General features: G+C 46.2%; 1 protein-coding gene across 1 annotated transcript in view; it reads right to left on the bottom strand.

Moving 5' to 3' along the window:
* The window catches only part of TPR (translocated promoter region, nuclear basket protein), an 81,035-nt gene that overhangs the window by 11,058 nt on the left and 52,373 nt on the right, over positions 1 to 17,604 (bottom strand). Inside the window, exons 28-41 of the mRNA XM_018572313.1 lie at positions 17,310 to 17,447; positions 16,410 to 16,541; positions 15,156 to 15,288; positions 13,608 to 13,798; positions 11,456 to 11,599; positions 8,298 to 8,496; positions 6,782 to 6,984; positions 6,630 to 6,688; positions 4,862 to 5,055; positions 4,540 to 4,791; positions 4,132 to 4,250; positions 3,509 to 3,586; positions 2,554 to 2,748; positions 886 to 1,011 (exon numbers count right to left, since the gene is read on the bottom strand). Coding sequence (XP_018427815.1) covers positions 886 to 1,011; positions 2,554 to 2,748; positions 3,509 to 3,586; positions 4,132 to 4,250; positions 4,540 to 4,791; positions 4,862 to 5,055; positions 6,630 to 6,688; positions 6,782 to 6,984; positions 8,298 to 8,496; positions 11,456 to 11,599; positions 13,608 to 13,798; positions 15,156 to 15,288; positions 16,410 to 16,541; positions 17,310 to 17,447 — 2,163 coding nt within the window. The remainder of the gene's footprint in view (positions 1 to 885; positions 1,012 to 2,553; positions 2,749 to 3,508; positions 3,587 to 4,131; positions 4,251 to 4,539; positions 4,792 to 4,861; positions 5,056 to 6,629; positions 6,689 to 6,781; positions 6,985 to 8,297; positions 8,497 to 11,455; positions 11,600 to 13,607; positions 13,799 to 15,155; positions 15,289 to 16,409; positions 16,542 to 17,309; positions 17,448 to 17,604) is intronic.

Raw genomic sequence — 17,604 nt, 5'->3', positions numbered from 1 at the left:
AAGTGAGCGACGGTATGTGTTCGCTCACTTATCGATCTATTGAGCCGACGTGTGACAGTTTAATTGTCACAGGTCGGCTCGAACTATGAGGCTGAGTGATTTTCACTCGCATCATAGTTCTCGTTTAAGCTTCAATAAAAAATTGTTTTTACTGTAACTGGTACAGTTTAACCTACATAGGGAGGTCACATAAAAAAAAAAAAAATCTTCATGATGCAGCACTGAAAACATTGCAATCACATGTCATGCCTTACAGAGCTGCTTAGATCTCAGGACTGGACAATTGAGGGACACAGCTCTGAAGAATTCTGAGATGTAGGGTTATGCTGCCGAATAATTGAAGCAACAATAATGGAAACTCCGGACCGCTGCAGGATGAAGCGTTAGTACTGAGACCTAAATCAACCTGCTTTACGACCACCTCAGGACGAACCACAAGTATGGAGACCAGAGGACTAGAGAAACTTCCAGGATTTAACTTGCCTGGTACGAATCTTTAAGTCTAGTTGGCTAGCTAGCAAAACTCCCAGGATTTATTTATATCCGCTATGAAGTCTCTCCGAATAAACTAAAATAATAAAGCAGAAAGAGAAGGAGACATTCATTCTCCCGAGGTCAACAAGGACATAAACTTGTCCCATCTCACACCCGCCAGTTGTGCTTAAAGCGGCAGGCTTTACATTTTTTGTTTGCCCAGTGTCCATTTCTCCTGGAGGCAGCAGTATAACCCTACGTCTCAGAACTCTTCAGAGCCGTGTCCCTCAATGGATGATATAGAAATATGCATTTTATCTCTGCATTTTGCCGTTTTCCTGAAGTTCAGCTTTAAATCTTACAATTCGCAGACCGTAAATTCATGAAGGGTAAATAAAAAAATCTACATACTGCACCATCGTCCCCTTCATAGGCGTCATTTCCATCAGCGCTGCCACCTTCACCATTGCTCTCATCTCCATCGCCCATTCCAGCGTCGTCTTCATCATCCTCATCTTCCCCATACCCAGCTATGTCCTTGAACATAACAATTGAATTGTTACAAACATACTAGCAAAAATACTGGAGGCTGAATACATAGACCATACGGGGGCGGGTACAGCTGGCTCTGCCTCTAGATAGGCAGAGCCAGCTGTCACTCACGCAGCTGGGTGGATCCCGGCACAATTGTCGGGATCAGCTTCAGCTGCGTCGTCTCAGTATACCGCGAGTTGTAGCTCCCTATATACTGAGCTTAGGGCGACGGGAGGACGCTAGTTTGTGTCCTCCCGTTACCTCCCGGAAAAGCCCTGACCCCATAGTTCTCCTTTAAAGAGCTGGACTTGGGGCAGAAATTAAATGACATTTTAAAAAATTACTTCTTGCTTTGCTACACAAGTAGCCAGTCACTACTCCCGACTAATACGATACAGAAAAGCAGCTTAGTCTCATTTTCATTTGGTATAACCGATGGCCGTTATGCGTGCCATTTCCCTGGCCATCAGCCATGTAACATCCACTGTGTAGCTGCAGAACAGTGAGCAGTGACAAAATCCGACTCCAGGTCTGACCTGCCCACAATGACCACGGGCCAATTTACTTATACCCATTCACACCTGCTGAAAGCTACTGACAACACCTGCCAAGTGCCCCAATGCTCATGTGACATGGCCGCTTATACTTCAAGGGTGAATTTTGCAAAAACTATGCAAAGAAAAAACACAGAACCCAAAGCTTGTTTATATACTACGGGAAATAAAAAAGTTCTACTTGGGAAACAGACAATTCTGACAAAGTCGATTTGCTGGCTCCCCCCCCCCCACAGGTCTCCCTTCTTCCTCCCCCTGACCTCCAGTAACGGTATTCTGTATTGAGTGACGATCAGAAGGAGGAAACAGTAAAGACTGTGGGTGGACTCAGGAGATCCTGGAAGTCGATGGACTCATCGCACTCCTGACCGCTTGCTCCACAAGAATCGGATGTGTGCTGCGGTAGTCAACGGATGGCAACTGTTACATGTATAGGTAGAAACAGGGACACCGGCACACCAAATGCAGTTCAAATGAGTCTTTTTATTGACCTAGCTGCAGCATATTACACTGGTGCAACGTTTCGGGGTCTCGCAGGATCGCCTTTGCCTGAGGAAGGGGATCCTGCAAGACCCTGAAACTTTGCACCAGTGTGATATGCTGCAGCTGCGTCAATAGAAGCATTTGAACTGCATTTGGTGTGCCGATGTCCCTGTTTCTACCAACACTCCTGGAAGTCTCGGTTCCTGTGGACTTCAGAAAATTTCTCAGCATTAAACGAGCATTTAACGGCGTGAGCAGCAAAAAAAGTGAGATATTACACTATTTTCACCAGTATGGCTTTCTTAACAGTTAGGGACAGGGTAGCTTAAACTCATGTCACCGAGCATCCTAGAGCTGCAAACAATATTGGGTCACATAAGAGCAATAAAAAAAAAGCTCAACTGTGGGCTGAGTGGGAAGCCCATGCAATGCAATGCGCCGATGGATCTATAATCTTTCACTACACTTCAGTAAGATTTATAAACAATATATTTCTAAACTCTATTACCTCTTGGTCGCCGTCATTTTCCTCATCCTCCTCTTCATCGCTGTCTATGACTACAATCACATTCTCGCTCTTCGACGTGCTGTGCTGGGTGGATTGCACACCTTGGGACTGATCCGAAGACTGAGCGGTGATATCCCCAAGGGACTGCGACGTCTCTTCGCTATCATGAATTTGCTGATAATCCAACGAACCAAACTAATAGAAAGATGAAAAAATGTAATGTTCTAAATCACGAGCCTCCATTTCAAAGATCCCTCCCCGATACCCACTTGTATAGCTATATATATTTCACTGAACAAAAAAAGAATAGACTTCGTCACTATGGTAGCATTGTACGTTCCCAGTGTTTTATCTAATAACTGCCGCAACAACTTTTTGATCCAAAATTTGGAGAAAAACAGAAGAATTCCAATGATGGCAATCACAGAAGAATTACAGTGTGTGCTACCCCAAAAAATTCATAAATATATATATATATATATGCGCCACGGTCTCAGTGATGACAGAGCAGGCGAAGAACGTCTATTCTTCGTCTGCTCTATGGTTATCTCGATCCTCGCCACTGCTCGGTTTTAATACGAGTGATCTCGTTAGCGTCAGGATTCGCTCCATAAGACGCAGGCACATTTCCCCCCTCCTTTTGGTAATGGAGCCAAAAATACAGTATATATATATGTGTTTGGCCTGTTCTTTATTTAGTTCATTTGCTCAGAAATACCTGGAGTCTACTAGTTCCCCTTGGTTCAGGTTTGAATCTGACCACACAAAGCATGGAGACAAGCCCCCCCCCACCTTCTATGGGGAAGAGGGACGTTGGAGGCAGTGAGGTCGCATAACCGCCGAATAAAACATCCATAAAAAAGGACACAAGGTTTCTTTTTCAACAAAAGTAACTGAATATAATTTGCGCTAAGAATATTCTATTTTAGAAGTGTGTTCCCAAATACTTTGTTACCTGTGCAAGTGCATCTTGAGATTCTTGGTCGAAAGTGTGAGATTCTGATTCAGTGATTTCCTCCGTTAAAACTTCCTCCTTTATCAAACGCAAGGGTATAAAATGTATCAAAATCAAGCAACAAAACCATTAGGAAAAGCCAAAAGAAACTTTCACAACCCCACAGATTTTTTTTTTTGTGTGCATATTTAAAGAGCCCCTGTCACACACAAATTCCTGGAAGCCCATGTGTCAGAACCCTGCTGTGTTGCTGATCCTCGGCCGCTGCGCGTATTTAAGCTGCTGTGTTGAATACTTGCTCCCCCCTTCACACGCTCTGGCTTTCCCCACCAGTTGGTCTGTCCTGTAATGACATATGAGCTGGCAGAAAGAACCAGTGTGTGACGGGGTAAAGCAGGTACTCACACGCCGAGAAGTGCTAGTACATAGAGCGGCTGGCGTTCAGCAACATGGAGGGTGCTCCAACACAAACCACCGGAAAGGCAAGTATATGGTCTATTTTGCAGTCTGGGCGACTTTTGACCCTGTAGTGACCGGGTCACTGTAAAAGTGATCAATACATTTACTGTTACCAAGAGATGAGAAAACTATGATGGACGTACCACTGGCTCTACTCTCTGCACACCCCTCTGCTTTTTACTGGCAGGCACATCTGAATCTTCCGCTGTATGCTCGGTGACTTCCGCACTTCCCTCTTCCTCTTCACGTGGACGCTTTGGCATTGAACTTTGGCTCGCTGTAACTGAAAATATATTACGTATTACGCAACTGTAAGCTCAACAACATTACCTCTGGTCATGCAACAGTGCTCAGGAACCGGCTTCTAGGCCCACACACCTTCACCAGAGCAGACTACATGCTCCACCATACCTGGTTGGAAGTTCTGGGTATTCACACCAGGTTCAGAGGAAAGAAGGAGATGCATGCATGTGAAAGAGGGTCGGGGGAATGCTCTCCGCAGAAAAGTTGCCCCTTTTTCCTGCATGGGACAGGGCCTCAGGGTATTAAAAAGAAAAAGACAAAACACTTACATGTGGCAAATGATGTAGAAGTACTCGGCCTTTCTACAGGAGAGCTCTGCACCACTTCAACAGTGAGCTCCTGACTGCAAGGCTCTATGGCTGCATGAGACTGCTGAGTAGGCTGGACAAACGCAGTCTGCTGCTGAACAGATGACACGGGTTGTGGGAGAGACGACTGGACATTCGGGCTTGTGGAGCGAACTGATCCGCTGGTACTTCCAAACACTGGAACGTGCTCCAGCAGACCTTCTGATTGCATTGCTAAAAGTCAAAGTTTTAAACATTAAAAATCAGAGCCAAGAGTAGAAGAGATCGCATTTAACATGACAACACTCGCCTTCTTGGTTCTCCACTTGAGTTGTCGGCATGACTGTAGCGGTTGGCGTTGGAGTAGACACGACAGCGGGGGTAACCATGGGGCGAATGCTGGCCCTTGGTGGTCTAGTGGCTGCAGACACTTTGCTGGGGGTTGCAACCACTGGCGTGGGCTTAATATTTGCAGTGGGTGGTTCTGATGCACTTGCGCTGCAAAAGGAAAAAAACGGATGAAATGTTATGTAATATGTCCGCAACAGGTACAACTCAACATTTTAAATGTTTTCAATTGTAGGCCTTAGATGAGCTGGTGTTACTGATCCCATCTGTTGGGGATGAAGTACAGGTGAACTTTCAGTTTAAAACCAGGAAAAACACATTTCAAGTGCATCAAAAGTAGGGATGCACCGATATATCGGCCGCCGAAACATATCTGCCGAAAATGGCACTTTTGGCATAATGCGGAAAGTGCCATTTTCCTGCTGATACATCGGCGCATCCCAAGTTTCTTTCCTCCCCGCTGGGCGCTGCTCTGTGTCCCATCGGGGAGGAGAGAAACTGTGATAGCAGGCCGAGCGCTGTGAGCGGCTGCGTCTCCTCCCACACCGCTCAGCATCCTATCACAGTCCAGCAGAGCGGTGTGGGGGCGGAGACAGGCCACACTGTCACAGGAGGCTGAGCTCTCTTCCCCGCACCGCTCACTCAGCCTCCTGTAACAGCGCGTCAGGAAGGAGAGCGGGTACAAGCAGTCCGTGATCGCTGAGTGTATGTACATAATTGAGGACAGAGTGTGGTTACTATATACACAATTATGAATGAATGGGAAGTGATCTACATCACCTCCTACATCACTTCCTGTTCATTCATGATTGTGGTTATAGTAAACATACTCTGTCCTGATGTTATCAATGAACAGGAACACTCAGTATAGAGGATTCCGGTTCATTGATAACAGGGGCTGTAGAAAAAGAGATTGAGGACTGTGTCCTAAATCTCTTTCTATTTTTAGGCCCCATTCACATTGAGCGATTTGCAAATCGCGCGATTTGCATTTTGCGCAACATCACGCAAATGGTTGCCTTGAGCAACCTAGAATCGCGGCAAAATCCGCTCCAAAAAGGGTCCTGCTGTAGCGACGCACTACCCGCGACAGCGACGGACAGAGCCCCATTGGATTGCATTGGAGAGCGATATCGCGCGGTAAATAGCCGCGATATCGCGGGAATTACCGCGAGATAAAATCGCTCAGTGTGAACGGGACCTAAAAAGGGAAATATCAGGAGTGTTTAGACCCCTAATATTTCCCCAAAGCCCCTAAAAAGCAAAGTAAAAAATAAAAATTTAATTAAAAAATGAATAAAAAAAAAAGTTTTATCAAAATAAAAATAAAATGTGAAAAAATTAAAATAAAAAACATTAAAATAAAAAACATTCGGTATCGGTTTTGGCCTGAAAATTTTTATTATTTCGGTTTTCGGTGCCACTCTAATCAAAAGTGATACTGTTCCCTTTCTTGAAGAAGCGGCTTCAGAGAGGGATTTGTGGAATTAGTGGTCTCTCTGCAGAGGTCATTCAACTAGTGTCTGGACATGGGGCCGGGGCATTACTACGCACCCTGGACCCTCCACCTCTGCCCTTTTATTTTTGTGAACCCCAGGTACCCCCTAACTTTATATATCCTCCAGCTGCTGACTTTAGATTAGAGGTTCCCACTAATGTAGAAAGTCAGCAGCTGAAGTCTGTACAAAGTTGGTGTATAAAGTTGCTGCTTTTCCTCTACTTACATTCCTCTTTCCCCGGGAGCTGCGGTTGGCTTTACATTAATCTGCCTCTGATCTGGGACCTGAAAAAAAATCTGATTTTACCGAATGTCATGAAAAACCTACAAAACAAATATAAAAATGACACGCAGACAACCAAAAGATAAATATTTTACTTTTGATGGGTCCTGATTCTCGTCCCTTTGCTCATGGTGTCGCTCTTGCTGCTCACGCAATTCACGCTCCAGGCGACAAATACGTCCCTCGTATTGCGATTTCAGAGCGTTCATGCGAACTTCCAGTTCTTCCCTCTGCTGATCAAGAGCTGCAATTCTTTGCTTCAACTCTTCATTTTCATTTGTAAGTTGCTCCTTCAGACCTTCATAAGAAACATTAACTATAAATAGCCTTCAAAATGAATCTGTAATTCCATATGTACTGGCTCCGAAACACTGAAAAATCCCTCCCTCGGATACTGGGGAACAAGCTACTGCAGTGGTGTTGTCCAATGGAATAAGAATTGGGCGTCAGATCACAAGCGTGGTCCAGCTAAGGAGGGAAAGCCAAATCACTTGCCGCTCCAGCAGGTTAATCAGGAGCTTAGATTCCTCTTGCCGTGACAGGTGAGGGGCTGGATTCCCCCCTCCCCGCTCCGCCAGCGCTGACTGGCGGAACGGACGGGGGCGGGTACAGCTGACCCCATCACATCTGACCTGCAGGGAACAGACTCATTTGAATGCTCAAATGAGCAGGGAAATGAAGGAAGCTGACAGGTGCATTGGGGACATAGTGAGGGAAAAGGGACGCCAAGAAGAGCAGAGCTGCGAGACATTAAAAGGAGAACTATGAGGGGGGGAGTGCTTTTCACTCACCTCATAGTTCTAGCCAACCTGTGACAATGAGACCGTCACAGGTCGGCTCAGAAGATCGGGAGGTGAGCGAACACATACCGGCGTTCGCTCACCTCTCGATCCTGTCACGGCTCTCTGAACGGAAAAAAAATAGAACAAAAAAAAAGAAAATCATACCGCCAGGGAGGTTAATCTCATCCAACATCGCTCCATAGAGTATATGGCTTATTAAGGACAAAATGCAGCAACACCTTTTTCTAAAGGAGAACTATGGGGTCAGGGCTTTTCCCCATAGTTCTCCTTAGGGTAACGGGAGGACACAAACTAGCGTCCTCCCGTCACCCTAGGCTCAGTATATAGGGAGCTGTATCTCGCGGTATACTGAGACGCCGCAGCCGGAGCGGATCCCGAAAATTGTGCCTGCATCCGCCCAGCTGCGTGACTGAGCCGACCTGTGACAGTCTCATTGTCACAGGTCGGCTAGAACTATGAGGTGAGTGGAAATCACTCCCCTCATAGTTCTCCTTTAAGGCTTAATTAGCCATCCAAAACTTTAGCTACAGAACTCTGCGCCTAAGAAAAGAGGTGGAAGGCAAAAACACCAAACTCCTTAAATCCAATGCAGCAAAGGACGGTTGACATCAGCTGGATGCACTGAATGCACAGCCACTGGTGTGAGCTGGGAGGACATTGCCGATGTGATGATGTGGATCGGCGGATATAAAGAGCTGGACATTTTGTTTTCCGACGATCCGCAAGTGTCTATTTTGCAGATTGCCGGCTCTCAAAACTAAAAAATAAATTTGTTTTTTAAAAAATAAATAAAATCGGGGCCCCTTACCAGTGAGCTGCGCATATCTCTGCTTAACGGCAAACAGAGTTTTCTTTGTTTTCTCCTCCTTTTCGCTCATTTGCTGGCGTATTTGCTCCTCCTGCGCAGTCTTCTCCTGAAGATCCTTATGAACTTTGGACAGCTCGGACTGAAGTTGCGCGGTCTGTTCGTGCAGAGCTTTAACTTCATTTTCTTTATCATCTACAGTCTTCAAAACACATTAGAATATATCATTGGTTATTTGTGTCTAATTTCGAATGTAAAGTCCATATACCTTGTTGCACTCCTTACCGGTCTTTCCGCAATGACGATGGGTGCTCGCACTGACCGCAGATGGCGCTGCTCACAATGCAACAGTAGATAGAAAGAAGTCATCAGCACTCCAATCCAAAGATTCACATTAGTGAAAATCCAGTAGTAATCGCTTCTCGGCCTTTTGGCTAAGATCAAGTGTAGTATCTGTTCTTATCAGTTTTCGGTGGGGGAAAAGAACCGTCCTTGCAGGGGATGGTTACTTAGTACTCGCTGGAGTGAAAGAGCGTGTGGGGCGGCTTCCTGTGAGAGGGGAACCGCTCAGTACATGGCTTTCTGACTGAGCAGATGCGAAGCTTGGTCTGGCTCGAGGGTTCGGGGGCGGCAGAAGCCCGTGGTGTTGTGCCCCCTGGGGGTGGCGTCCCAGGGGTGCATCAGAAAATCACTTAGGGTGTGGGACCCCACAAAGTGATTCACTGTGCACTAGGTCACGACACCATCTTGCATTTTCTGCACTCTGCCTCCAAGACAGGCCTTATGGCTAGTCTGGGGCAATTTTTATGCACCCGGCCCCTAAGGCCTGTCAGAGTGGTGCACTGGCACTTTAGATTTATTCAAGCACTCTATACACGTTTGGCACTTTATTTTAAATTTGGACCCACAGATGCTGATGGTGCAGGTTTCTTCGGGGCCTAATCCTGACGCTGGGAGGAGATTCTGTGCCTCTTACGGGGTTCTCGGTCTCCTCCAACCCAGGAGGGGGGTTTCTCTTCGGGAGATCCCCCCTGCCCAGTACTGTGAGGGACCCGCTCCGGCAGGTCCCCGAAGGAAATGGGTCCACCGGCCTTCGGGTTGGTGGACCAACAGTCTCAACCCCTGTCAGGAGCCTTGCACCACGGGGGGTCGGGAAATTAGGTCTCTTCTTTGGAAGGACCTTGCACCCTTGTGCACGTTTTTGTGTGCTGTGATTTCACGGTTGCACTTTTTTTGTTCACAGGGGGAAGTTTGTCCACGGCTTCGAAAAAAAAAAGTAGGTCACTACCGGGGCTGATGAAGGGGGAACGTGCGCGGCCCCCCGAAAGCGCTCGTCTTTATGACTTGTGTCACTAAATTGGATTTTCACCAATGTGAATCTTTGGAATTGGAGTGCTGATGACATCTTTCCATCTAAATTTTGAATGTAAACTCTGCATGCTTGTTGAAATAGCAGCTATCCCCTCTACTTCCTTTGCTCTGGGAGAATAGTCTATCGGAAGAAAAATTCCAACCTAACTGCTGGGTAATTAAATGCTGCAGATTTAAAAGAAAACCAATGGGCAGCAGAGGGGTACCAAGCCTGTTCTGCTAAAATGCAGTAGAAGTCAGGTCACTTGCTGTCTGATAAGTCTAAAATTTGAACTTTATGAACATTGGAACCCTTACGCAGGCAAAACAAGCAGCTTTACAAAATAAGCAGCAGCAGCAGCTCCCCTGCTCTACATTTAGCCCTGCTTGCTCACAGCAGGGCTAAATGTTGAGTAAAAAAATACTTGCCCGGCTCACAGGCTATTGTATGTCCCGGGCCTCAGGTGATCGGAATCGTGCATCCCTCCAATACAATGTAAGGCTGGGTTCACACCTAAGCGTATCGAATATGCGCGTTTCTTGCCACGCTTTCGTCGCGCTATTCGCGGTTAAAAACCGTGCGACAAACGCGCATTTACGAGGGTTACTTGGCTGTATCCCAATGGAAACGCGCGACAAAAACGCCCCAAAGAAGCTCCTGTACTTTGGGCGTAGGAAGTTTTGTAGCGCGTTCATACGGCCTGTAATACGCTCAGGTGTGAACCGTACTCATAGGAAATAATGGGATTTCGGTGTTTGAGCGTTTTGCAGAGCGTAGGAACGCGCTACATAACGCACAGGTGTGAAGCGGGCCTGAAGCATCCTCAGAGTCCCAGAGCCTCCGATAGCTTTTCCCACGCGCTGTCATAAACATGACGCCTCTGTCCGCAGAACCGCTGCTCATTGGATGAGCTTTTACATTTTCACACCGTCCTGAGTAGACTGCAGAGGCGGCTAGGTGTTGAAATCCCAGCAGATCAGCGGGTAAGGAAACACCTTAACCAGCCTGTCTGACCCCAACAATTGTCGAAAATCACATTTCCCCATTCTGATTGATATGAACATTGAAGTTCCTGACCTGTATATTGAAGGGATGTTATGCCCTGCTGCCACATGATTGCCGATTAGATACCGTGTTTCCCCCGAAAAATAAGACAATGTCTTATATATTTTTTTTTTTTTGGGCAAAAAAAAAAACACACACTAGGTCTTATTTTCAGGGGATGTCTTTTTTTTTTTTTGGCAACAAAATGTAAAACAATCCAAAGTTATGTTCAAAATTATTAACCGGCGCTATAGAGGAAGTATCGGCTAATGCGACTCTGCTCCCTCCGCAGCCTTGCTTTCTACAGCACCGGCCTCCCTTGCCATCAGGGGCAGTGGTACCAGCGGTGCAGCAGAGGGGACAGACAGTGCGGTAAAGTACGGTACCATTTACCGGTACACATTACAGTACCGTGCCATTACATTACGCAGTGCCTTCAGGGGGACAGCAGTGGGTGAAGTCTGGTACTGGAATGCTCCCTGTCACTGCGCCGGCCGGAGGGAGTCCCCTGTTATCCCCTTAATACGGTATGTCCCTGCAGGCTGAGACCATCACTCCTGCTCTTCAAGTTCCCCCTCACATGCTACCACCCAACTAGGTCTTATTTTCGGGAAAACAGGGTAATTGCATTCACAAGCCATTGTTGATGGGTTTCTAATTGCTCAGCAAGTGTATACATTCGAGTATTCAGCACTTTGCATGCTGCAGCCGCATCTAGCTATCAGTTGTGTGGGCATACATGCCGCCTATACACCATCTCACTCACCTTCTGTATGGTCTCCAGCTGGCTCTCCAGTGTCGAGATCTTCGTTTCAGCCTTCGTCCGAGAATCCTTCAACTCCTGTAATTCCTTCTGAGTAGCTTGGTTCTCGGACTGAGCTGCCTGAGCTGTAGAGGTCTCAGCAACCAACTGGAAACAGAAAACAAATCCACATTTGCAGAATGACTTCAAAGCAAACTGATTTTCAACTATAGCCTCTGCTCCACTACACCCACCGCGAGCCAATATAAACGCTATTAGCCCAAACCATAAGATGATTTAGATCAAAAAGCCTTTTTAGGGTTCAATCTGTGCATTGCATTAAAGGAGAACTATGAGGGGGGGGGAGTGCTTTTCACTCACCTCATAGTTCTAGCCGACCTGTGACAATGAGACTGTCACAGGTTGGCTCAGTAGATCGGGAGGTGAGCAAACAGATCCCGGCGTTCGCTCACCTCTCGATCCTGTCACAGCTCTCTGCCGTGACAGGGGAGGGGCTGGATTCCCCCCCTCCCCGATCCTCCAGCGCTGACTGGCGGAACGGGTACAGCTGGCTCTGCCTCTAGATAGGCAGAGCCAGCTGTCAGTCACGCAGCTAGGCGGATCCAGACATAATTGTCGGGATCTGCTTCAGCTGCGGCGTCTCAGTATATAGTGAGCTACAGTTCGCGGTATACTGAGCCTAGGGTGACGGGAGGACGCTAGTTTGTGTCCTCCCGTTACCCTAAAGAGAACTATGGGGAAAAGCCCTGACCCCATAGTTCTCCTTTAAGGTTTAAATCTGGCCGTGAACTGAAAGAGTCAATCAGCCAACCTGAACTCTGATCTCCTGCCTCAGCAGAGATCACATAACCAGATGCCTAGGCATTCCGCTAAGTGAGGTACTACCAAGGATTCCCAGAGCGGTACTTGTTAGTGGCATCTACAGTATACTTTATTAAAGAGAAGCACAGTGCCTCGTGGTAAATTACAAAATTGGTGCACGTCTAATTTTTGCTGCACTGTAGTGCATGGGCTGCCCATTCAGATGAATAGGCTGCATTGATCAGCAACACAGTCTATACATTTGAAGGGGGATAAGTTACTTTGTGTCAATTTAAAGTGTTCAGAAGCCCAAAAATGCAATAGCCAGAATACATTAGTTTTTGTTACAGTTACTTCTCCTATACATGCCCTTTATTCAGGTATTACTGCTATAAACACCAAATATCTGGTGATCCAGCCAGCAGCCGCAGTTTCCTGGATGGTCACAAGGACGAAAAGCACAGGTTACTTCCCGATTTGTGTTGTCATGCCATCCAGAGAGTCCCCTGCACGAGGAAACAGGATGCCGTACCAATGCGCAGCATGCTGCACACCGTGTTGGTCAGCCATGCCTCCTGGCCTGCCCCCAGCTGTAGACTGATGGCGACCCCTGTATGGAGCACCGCTGTCTATACAGAAGTCTATAGCACAGCAGCTGACTCTGCTCTCATGCCTCTGAGCTGCTGGAGAAATAAGCGGCCCAGCAAATACATGACCACAAATAACTTTTTTGGGGTACTTGCACCGATTATGCTGAAGTCCAGTAGCAGTGTTATTCTGGGTGGGTTAGATGCCAAGACCCAACAAATGTTTTATGTTTATAGATTCTCAAAGATTTTTACACGAATGCTATACAACCCTAAGCTGTATACCACCTGAAAGTACTACAATGCCATTATAGAAGAATAGAACATAAAATAAAATTAAAAAAAAATTCTAATACTCACCTGATTCCTGGATCTACCAACAAGCGCGGCCTCCCGTCTCCCACGCTGTTAGAAGCTGCATACAGCGTGTGCTGGTTACTACTTAAACCAGCGCGCGCAGTGTGCAGCAAGATATACTCTATTAGCATAGCGGGGAAGGCGGCTGCGCATTTTGCATCGCTCCCGCTACGCCCGACAGCAAACGCACCCCCCGCCCCCCCCGGTTGTTACGCCACTGCTTGTCATGTATATGTGTTTGTACAACAAAAGGACTCCCAGAGCACCATGGGTTAGCTTAAGAGACAACACAGCTGTAAGGGAGTAGTCCGGGCAGGGAAACGGTGGATCTTATTTTAACAGGTCGGCTTCCAGGGAGAACACAAGTCTGAGATCAAAGCTAAACAAGCCAAATAACAATCTCTCCTTACCTTATCATGCTGCACTTTAAGCTCCTCATACTGAGTCTTGTATCTCCTTCCAATCTTTTTAACCTGTGTGATGGTTTTAATTTTTTCTTGGATATCTAGGACCTTAACCTCAAGATCTTTCTGCAGATTTTCCTTTTCGGTTTTAAGTTTCGTGACTTCTTCTCTGGCGCTCTGGCACTGACTCTGATTTGCTAAGGCACCCAGGTTTGGACAGTGGCCTGTTTGTGTCCCCAATACTTGCTTTCTGCCAATAACGCATCTTATCTTTCCTTTGCGAAGACAGTAGTTCCGAAAGGGGAAGTGTCGTTTACAACATTGGGGGCAGGTCGGCGGGGGCAAGGTACATTAGGCGGCATTAGGCATCTTGGAATTATAGATGCCGCCATACTAGCTGGTAATTTTAGTGCATATAGAGGTAAGGAAACACGAAGTGTGAACAGTCAAGTCTTCAGTTTATGTATCCCTTGTGTGTCAGCTTACCTTAAGTACCCACTCAAGGGTGTATACTGTATGTACTGGCCTTTAAATGTACATTAATGCATCACATGTTGAGAACCACTGTTACAAAACTAAAAAAAAATCTGTACTGTGTACACAAAAGAGATTCACCCCTCCCATGACGGACTACAATCTCATTACCAATTAGTAAACTAAACGTGAGATTGTAGTCCATCCCGGGGAGGGGGAGCGGCGACTACTCTACAACACACACAGAGACCATTGTGAACAGACGTAGCCCCCCCTTTCAGAAGGAAGGACAGTGTCAGAGATAATTGGAGGATCTACAGCCGAGTGATTTACAAATAAAAGGTGCCCATACACTTTACAACCCTCGCAAGACGAAGGTAAACCAATTAAAAAAACGAACTTCGGGCTTCCGATGACTGCAATGCTGAACAGGTAGCGTGCGCACACGCCGGCCCGTTCGGCAGTTGTCGAACAAGCACACCACTAACCCGCCGAGAATCGTACGATCCCCGGCGGGTTTTCCAGCCTGCTTGTTCGACGGAAGACGTGCGACCGTACCAGTAGAAACGGTTGCACGCCTTCCATACACTTTGCGATTATCTTACGATCGCGGGATTTCCCCGCAATTCTCGTACATAATCGTACAGTGTATGGGCACCTTAAGATACATTGTTGTTCAGACTTAAGGCACCTGAATTTATTTTTAAGGTTTATCTCCGGAGTTTAGAGCCACTTTTAGGCCCCGTTCACATATAGCGAATTGTCGCGCGATTTCCGCCGCGATATCGCGCATTTTTGCCGCGCGATATCGCGAGAAGTCGCCGGCCAATGTTATTCAATGGAGCTGTCTTAACTCCATGTCGCGCGTCGCAAGTCGCTTCTACCGGACCCTTTTTTCGGCGGATTTTGCGCGATTTTGCTTTTTTTCTATGGAGCCCGACGGGGAAGGTCGCGCTACCGTCGCTGGATCGTCGCCCCGAAAGTCGCGCTATCCCGGCCGTGCGGATCCGCTGCAAAAGGTATGTCGCTATATGTGAACGGGGCATAAGAGAAATGCACATCTACGGCTAAATACCATTTACCTGGCCGTCTCAGTTTTCAGTTTCCCCACTTCTTCAGTCAGCTGCTGGATTCTCTTTACATTAACGTCTCTTTCAGAAAGCAGCTTCTTGTACTCCTCCGCATCCGTGTCTTTCTGCTGGTTTAATAAGTGCTGACATGGGACAGAAAAAACAAATCAGAATTAGAAAAGGCTTCAAATTCATCCACTAGGACACATGTGTCAAACTCAAGGCCCATTCGGCCATTTCCTAGACTTCTACTTTCAGATCCAGGTTTTAAGTTATTACTACAACCCGTGATAATGGAATGCAGAGTCAATTCTGATAAAGATTAGATACATTTATACCGTCTTACAGGCCCTTTGAGGGCAACCATAATGTTGATACGGCCCACAATTAAATTGAGTTTGACACCCCTGCACTAGGAGATCTAAACGGTGTCAACAAATGTAATAGGACAAAATTAAATGGCGGAGAGTAGAAGTGGACCCGTACTCTGAGGTTAGTTCTACTGAGCCGACCTGTGACAAGTCTCATTGTCACAGGTCGGCTAGAACTATGAGGTGAGTGAAAAGCACCCCCCCCCTCATAGTTCTCCTTTAACAAACTTGTTTGGATGAATAAAGAGAAAACAGAAGTGTGGAAATAATAAATGCCTTTACAAGAACAAGCTGCTATAAGTCACTTCTACATTTTGGTCATGTGACAAGTCTTGGCATTTTTTTTAAATTCACTGTAAGAGGCACCGGGAGACTTAAGTGTTTTTTTTTTTTTGTTTCTCAAAATGATTACATTACTTTCATTACTTGGGTGATGTGTTTCCTGTTCCGGTGGGAGGAGCCTATCTCTCTAATGCTGTCCTGGAAGGTGACTAGAGAAAAACTCATGGTATGGAACATAGCAGTGCCATGTCCCTCAAATAAGACAATGAATTAAGCAAGGACTGACTGTATAATCATAAACACCTTTTCATAAGGTATTCAAATTAAAAATCTCCAGTTACAGCCATTGCACTTTAAAAAGATCAAAAACAAAAACCCCCAAAAAAGAAAGCACACCGACAAAAAACAAATGTATACGGTTATTCAGGATTCAGCTATGCTATAGAGAAGGTGTAACAAGTTTAAATTTCAGTATTTTCATATAATCTCGTATAAAACCCGTTTCTCACTCTTCTACATTCCATTAAAAACTAGATAGAATTAAGATTTTTGCTGGGAGTGTTTTTTTCGTTGTTGTTGGATGTCTATGTTAGGAGAACCTGCCAACATACCTGTGTTCGGGCCCTCCAGCGCTTCACATCTTCCTCAAGCAATTTCTTTTCCGCTTGAAGCATGCCGCTTTTCTCGCTTAGTTCAGAGTTGGACTCTTGCAATGGTAATATATTTGACTCGAGCTTCCGTATCTGAAAATATATCAAAATGCAAATTATTTTCTCTATGTCTAAAAACAGGTAAAGATGGGACGAGTGAGAGGTGTGCGAGAAATGTGTGTGAGGCGTGTGTATGTGTAAATATAACGCACAAACTAGCGTCCTCTCGTCACCCTAAGCGCAGTGTCAATGAGACTGTCACAGGTCGGCTCAGTAGATCAGGAGGTGAGCGACCACATACCGTCTCTCGCTCACTTCTCAGGTCACAATTCTCTGCAGGGATAGATCGAGAAGTGAGCGAGAGACGGTATGTGGTCGCTCACCTCCCGATCTACTGAGCCGACCTGTGACAGTCTCATTGTCACAGGTTGGCTAGAACTAGGAGGAGGAGTGAAACTCACCCCCCCCTCCCCCTCATAGTTCTCCTTTAAGCAATTTTTAGATTTCCCCACATAAGCACCTCATAACGTTTGTGGATCTGAACATCCAGCATTGGAATATCTGCAATGCAGAGGTCACAACAGGAATTGTTGGGCTATGGCTAAAACTGCCATGATGATCATCAGCCTCTACCACCACCTATTGGGATTGCCAGATAATAGATTAGCACCAAAAAAGATGAATTTAAAATCCCAAATCTCTGACTGACTTGGCATCACCCCATGTATGCCGTCATTAAAATGTAACCATAAAGAATGATCGGAGATTGTCCTTTCAAGTTCTCTATTTAGCACTTCTGGATGCAAATGGAACATTTAGAAGATAATACCAGAATACTGAACATTAGGCGGATTTGCCCACCTTGGCTTGAAGTTGCTGAAGGTTCTGGTCCAGCTTTTCTTTGTCTTCCCTCAGCGTTTTGTTGGATTCCATTAATACATTCATGGTTTCAGTTTTCTTCATCAGCTCTTCATGCTGGGCCATGCTCCTTGCAGTCACCTAAAAAGGTATGAGAAGAATGTCAGATAGCCATTGACACGTTTCAAATCCAAACATGAGCCAATAGGCGTAGTCTGCGAGCGGCTAGAGAGAGGAGGCGCCCTGGTCTGTACTGCATAAAGAGACACCCATTGTGATAGAGATGAGCCGGGGAGGG

The sequence above is a fragment of the Nanorana parkeri genome, unplaced genomic scaffold, assembly GCF_000935625.1.
Source record: "Nanorana parkeri isolate BGI_ZX_2015 unplaced genomic scaffold, ASM93562v1 scaffold1997, whole genome shotgun sequence".
Lineage (NCBI taxonomy): Eukaryota > Metazoa > Chordata > Amphibia > Anura > Dicroglossidae > Nanorana > Nanorana parkeri.
This window is presented reverse-complemented; position numbering and strand designations above follow the sequence as displayed.